Genomic DNA, 6,584 nt, shown 5'->3' with positions numbered 1-6,584 from the left:
GTCAAGTGAAGGGCCCTAAACGCTAAACCATCGAAAAGGGAAATAAAAAACAAAAAACAACAAAAAGAAAAAAAAGCAAAATATGCAGACATCTTACTCAAAACGGCGGCTTTTTTGTTAAATTTATTTATTTCCTTTTTTTTTCCTTCTTTTAAAATATTTATTACTTTTTTTTTCTTTTCTTTCTTTTCTTTTTTTTTTTTTTTTTTTTTTTTTTAAAGAATGAGGGAGAAGGGGAAGATGCCAGTTAGCCTTCAGCACAGTGGAACACAAAATGGGCGAGCACCAGGCAACGGCCTCATACACAGCTACATTGGCCAGCGAAAGTTAACCCTTCCAATTGACAACTTTCCTGACAGAATTTTTAAGAGTTAGATTTAGATTTTGAACTCCGAGAGAGATCAAGAAAGCAGCCACAGCATGTGTGTGTGGCTTCTTCCCCTTTACCCTCCCCTTCCCACTCTCAATTTCATCTCACACTCTCATGGAGGAGAACTGGCCTCTAAGGAAAGAGGGGATCTACTGGCTGGCCCCCTGCTTTATTGTTGGACACATCAGAAATCGGACAGTACTCTTTCAGTTAGTTTTATTCAGGCCTGATAACAGGAAATCGGAACCTCGCAAACTGAAGCAAAGGAAAATCAAGGCAGAAGGGCAAAAATTGAGTGGGTGGGAAAACAACTTAAAAAAAGAAAAAAATAAGTAAAGAAAATCTCCAAAACAACGTAAAATATTTTTAAAAGGCGTGTCACTTTTATACATTTCAGTGCAGGGAGGTGAAGGACACAGACACAAACACACACGCACACACAAGACTGGGATCCAAATGTGAAATAAGTGAGGCAAGACACAAAAAAAGAAATAAAAAAGAAGAAATATAAAGAAGAAATTGAATTACTGAAGACATGCACCTCGATTTTACGGCCCTCTACCACGGTGCCGTGTAATTTCTCCCTGGCCCTGTCTGCATCAGCACTATTCTCGAAAGTTACGAACCCGAATCCCTGCATGCAGCGGGAGAAGGGGGGAAAACATGCACATCGTTATATATTGAAATACTGATCTCTAGGTAAATAGAGAAAAAATATCACAGTATGAAATTAACATCAGCACAACTCAGCAATACTCTCCTAGAGTCACATTGTTGGTTCATGCATGTTTCATAAATAAAATAAATTTAATTTAATAAAATAAAAGGAACTGTAATCAGAATAATAATAAATAATAATAAAAAAGAAAACATAAAAGCAATTGAGGCCAGACCAAAAAAGAAGTACAAAGCTACTCGAGACAAATATTCTTAAAGATAAACAGCAGGCCTTACTCTAACCTAGAAAAGCTGGATCTCTTGTTACTGCCAATTAATGCACGTATTATTGCATTGACCCCCAAACACAGGTACAATATGTCTGTATTTTGAAAGGCACTTTGTTCTGTTTAAAGACTGCTATGAGAGAGAAGAGGGAAGAGCGAGAGGGAAGTACGAGAAGAGAATGGTTTGGATTCAGAACTGGGCACTAAGAACTTGGTCTTCTAAGCCTGGCTTCAGCATGAACACCCACGTGGCTATGGGCAAATCACCCTTGTCCTGCTTCAATTCTCCTACCTGTAAAATGGGGAGAATAATTTTACCTACCTTTGAGAACAGGTGAAAGGATTAGATGTTTGTAAAGCACCATACTAAGCTCTTCAGAGCAGAGTACATGCCTACTTCTATGCCTGTATAGGGCGTAGTTCAACAGGGCCCTGACACTACTTGGGGCGGTAAAAGAGTAGAATGATTACATGAAATGAAGCTGTAAAGCATTATACATTATTATAAATCACAAAACATTTTCCCTACCTGACTGCCATGAGTCATCATTGGACTGCCATTGTCCAATCAGTACAGCAGATCCAGCTGAATGACATTTCTAGGCATGCTGCTGCTACAAGTAGACAGGAGTTAGCTGACATTCTCCACCCAACTGCTACCTTCTTCCTACTTAGGCCCCTATCTTAGTATTCCCTTCTCCAAAATGATATCCCTCATTTGTTCTCAGCTGCATATGGAGATCAGGGGAGACTTCTAGATGCCTTGCACTCTGAAGCTGGAGAACAATGGTTTTATCTTGGCTGACCAGTGTAATTATAATGGAACTATAATGATCCAAAGATTACTGTAATGGCCCTTTAGATACAGTGCCTCCGGCCTACTCACCCCACATGTAAAGGCTCTCTTTCTCAGCAAGACTCATTCTATACTGGTTAATTTAGTCATACAACAGTACAGCATATGACATCACACGCACTCCCATGGGGACGAAGTACATTGTCACAAGCATAGGTCTGAGATGACTAAATGAATTAGGAATTTAACCAGGAGGAAATGAGACATAAGAGAGAGTTCTGGCAATTCTCAGCATCATTCATTTTCAATATCAGACATTCTCAATATCTGCCTAGCACTCGTGGTCCAAGATGAGCGTTTCACCACAGATTACTTTGAAGATGCTTGCATAACGTAAGAGGGGTACCTAGTTTCTGTGGCTTGGTATAAACTGAACACTAGTTTTCAATCCAGACAAGGAACTTCTGCGGACACCATCACGCTGGAAAGCAAGGGTAACAACCTTATGTTTGAAAGTCCTGATACTGAACAGAGGCCAAGTTTTAGGGGCTCATGTTTTTCTAGGGAAAACACATCCCAGTTTTGCAGCCCCTTTCCTGCAGCAGGACCGCATACGAAGGAATAAAATACAGAAGCAGCATCTGGATTTCTAAGCAAGGTTAATAGCAAGAAGCAATTGGGCTATCATTTTTAAATGCCCTTTAAGGTTTTATAGTAAGAACCTGAAAGGGCTCAAGTGATTTCCTTCATGAGTGTTGGTATTTATCCTTCATAACTGGGTTTTAAGCATAAAGCTGTTTTACTTTGATAAAGTGGGCTTTTTTATTATTTTGTGTTCAGGAAGAAAAAAAATCTTGGTGGATGATTTAAATGCTGGCTTCCATAAGAGAATCGCCTCCTTACCCGACTTAAGAACCTAAACTTTCAGCTAATTACATTGTTCTCATTATTTAACAAAGAGAAAACAAAGAATATAACTAACAAGTGTGGATCCCCTTTGCAGTAGCTTCAAAGTTTTCTGCTGAAATGAGTCAACATGTGGGCACGTGTGTCAGTAGATCAGGGCTAAAAAGGAACCAGAAATAGTAAAAACCTTTTCTGAAACCTGGCACAAACATGTTGTGGAGGATTGGGGATGAAGCAGTTTATCAAGGAAAGGTATATTACAGATGTTTTAAAGGCAAACTATAAAGAATTAAAAAAATATCCTGGTACCCTGCTCTATTCTGGAGGCTTCAGAAAGGCATCCTGGAAAGTTCTGTTTTAAAACGACTTGGGGGCAGGAGGGCACAGAGGTTGTAGTGTTTAACTTGAAAACCACCAGCCTTGGTTTGCCTAAGGAGACACCGTGGAGATTTAATACAATTTATGTCTTCTGCAATGTTATAGAAAAATTTGCAATGGAGGGGCAGGGGTTTTTATGGCCTATTACACACAGACTAGAACCAGACTCAATTGATTTTAATTCCCACTTTTATAAATAACGCAAGTCTGTGTGCAGACACTGATTTCAGATCATTTCAAATGGAATTTGTCTGGCTTAAAAAACAATTTAAAAAAACCTTACAAGTTAAACTTTTGGGTACTCTCACTACCAAGTAAACATCCACACACAGACTTGGACTGATGCACTTAAAAGTGTGAATTAAAACAAAATTAATTATGTTTTGGTTCCAGCCTAAAGCATAGACAAGCCCTTGGCCAGACTGTACAACTCTGTTTTTAACACCCATTTAATTTCAGTATTGAATTAACACTTAGGAGAATAGCTAGTGTTAAAGACTCAAAACCTTTGCCCTCTCGAGTCGAGCATAAGACCTCATAATGCATGTCAGAGACTTCCAAGTAAAACTCCTGGAAAGGTAGGCAAGACCAGAGCTGACTTACTGCTAAGGCAAAACCTGCAGACTTTTTCGTTTCTTTTAAGTTTTCCATGCTGCAGGGGAGGGGGAAAAGTATGTAACTGATTTTTAAGAAGTCCTTTGAAAAGTGACCTGCGAAGAAGAAAGATTTTTTTTGGTACCTAAATCATGTATATATCTAATTTATATATTAACATATCCAAGACATTTTCCTCAAGCTCAAGACTTCCTGTCTTAGTGAAAAAAAAAAAGTCAATGTTTCAAGAGAACAATATTGAGTAGCTTAGTTATACAGTGGTGGATGCTCTCCCCACAGCAGTAGATACTGGGGCAAATCAAAGGAGAATAAAGTTCTGGGTCAACAGAGAGAGTCAGGGTTTTCTAAACTAGGTTCAATAGGACTTACAATAATTATAAGACTGGGCATTCCACCCCATACCCCTCCACCATCACTTTGCCACTAACTCATCATCCAGTAGGGAATAAGATCAAACCTCCATGTATATGGATAGCACTGAATACCCCAATTACATCTTTCTAGAACAGTGGTTTTCAACCTTTTTTCATTTGCAGACCCCTAAAAAATTTCAAATGGAGGTGTGGACCCCTTTGAATTGTAAGTGTGGGTATTCACATACTTGTGCTTGATCACAGTCATCTTTTACGGACCCCTTAGACAGTCTGCAGACTCCTAAGGGTCCGTGGATCCCAGGTTGAAAACCACTGCTCTAGAACGTTTGAGCAATTTGCAGCCTGCAGTATCCCCTTCTTTTCCCAAAGGTGTGTTCAAGGGCCCTGAAGAAACCGAGTAACTGTCACCCTTTTAGTCTGGCCTCAGATTCTGCAATAAATAACAAGCAACAGGATGAGCAGTGTAAAAAATAAATAAATATATATATATATATATATAGAGAGAGTGTTTTTGAACGTTTCCATCTCTGAAGAATGAGAAAGAAAATTTACCATGTAACCGTAAAGGGAGAAATCAAAAGCAGACGGTTCTCCTGGGTGTGGCCAGAACACAGAAATTAAACAAAAATAAAACTAAACAAAATAATAAAAAAACAAAACCAGAAAATAAAAACAAAGGAAACTAAACAGAGCCCCTTGAAATCCATGCATTGTTAACCCTTCGTTTTTTACTGTGCTTCAAACATTCACCGCAGTAACAGCATCTTTGCCTTGTGTTACTAGAACAAAGCCTTTGAAGGGGCTTTTTTCTTAATTTGCTGCTACATCCAACAATTAATTTTGCAAAGAGAAAAGTTGTTTTTGGTTTGTTTCGGGTTTTTTTTTTAATTAACCTCATTTATAGATAAAGTCAACACCCAAAAGCCTGAAGAAATGACCAGGGAAATCCAGCAGTTAAGGCTACCTGCATTTAGGGTTTTAGGAAAAATGAGGGGACCTTCCACCTTCCTCTACAATCCACCAGAGATGAGCTATCAACAAGATGACAGCAGCAGACAAAGAAACATGTACTTGCTAAAAGCATGCATACATCTCCTAAACGTCATAAGGGAATAGCTGTAGAACTTCTATTTTAAACTAAAGAAAACTAAACTAAGAGCTTGCTTATATGCAGAATTGAGCATAAGGAACAATTTTAAAAGGATTTAGCTAAGTCAGTACATGAGAGGCTGTGGAGACACTCATTTTGTTTTAATCCAGATTTACCTCTGTTCAGTCTTGAATTGATTAAATATCAGCATAAACTAAACTAAACTAGTCTGAAATAAGAGCATCCACACTAGCATCTGCACTGGTTTACGTACTCTAAATTTAGCCAGTTCAAGGTTGTGTGTGGATTAGCCCTAAATCCACAGCTGAACTAGGTAGAAAGGTCCTGGCCACATCTCTCTTGCTCTTGATAATTATGAAGGGCCTTGGTGACAGAAGGAAGCTGCATGAGTTTAGATTATTTTTTAAAACCATTTAAGTTAAATGGTGGCAGAGCCCCATCTGAATATTCCTATTTTGATTTAACAACACTTGGGGCTTACTTTGCTACAGATTAAATTGACTTCAACTAAAATGAAATAAACCTGGTTAAAACCAAATTAAGGGCATGTCAACAACTAAGGTTGTGCCCAATTAATGCCATAAATGAACACTAATGCCAAACTCCACTCCTGATCAGCTTAACCCACTTTGAAAGAAGTGTCCACTCAGCGAGTTATACAGACACAGCTTTTAAATTTACACCTTATATTCATTTGGATCAACTTACACATGTAAAGAATGACCTAGAAGTGCCTAGCCAGCCTCTTATACCACTTTAAAACACAGACATTTAAAATTTGAGCTTTACTTAAAAATGCTTGCCACTTCTGGTGAAGACAAGGCCTACAAATTTCATGAAATGGGTGGGTGTTGGTTTCTGTAAGATGCAGCACTATACAAACTCTATCAGCAGTTCATGGAACCTGCTCTTCTGGAGATGGGGCTAATAACAGAATAAGAGTTTCTGTATTGTGAGCATTTGGAAATTGTTCCACCTTGTTATTTGCTCCACTCTCCCTGCACTACAGCCCTCAAATTGAGGACAGAACAGGACTGGCCAGATGCACCAATACTCCTTCCATGTCAGGGAAGTAATTTTTTTTTTTTTT

The 6,584-nt window shown here is 38.6% G+C and overlaps 1 protein-coding gene across 11 annotated transcripts in view; it reads right to left on the bottom strand.

Moving 5' to 3' along the window:
* The window catches only part of RBFOX2 (RNA binding fox-1 homolog 2), a 230,301-nt gene that overhangs the window by 30,786 nt on the left and 192,931 nt on the right, over positions 1 to 6,584 (bottom strand). For 9 of the 11 annotated variants that reach the window (XM_025206858.1, XM_025206857.1, XM_025206861.1 and 6 more), the window contains one exon: positions 912 to 1,004. The exons of the other annotated variants lie outside the window; for them this stretch is intronic. In XM_025206858.1, the coding sequence (XP_025062643.1) occupies positions 912 to 1,004 (93 nt within the window). The remainder of the gene's footprint in view (positions 1 to 911; positions 1,005 to 6,584) is intronic. 11 annotated transcript variants of the gene reach the window in all.

The sequence above is a fragment of the Alligator sinensis genome, unplaced genomic scaffold (genome assembly GCF_000455745.1).
Source record: "Alligator sinensis unplaced genomic scaffold, ASM45574v1 scaffold215_3, whole genome shotgun sequence".
Taxonomy (NCBI): domain Eukaryota; kingdom Metazoa; phylum Chordata; order Crocodylia; family Alligatoridae; genus Alligator; species Alligator sinensis.
The sequence above is the reverse complement of the archived record's forward strand: the minus strand, read 5'-3'. Positions and strand labels throughout refer to the sequence as shown.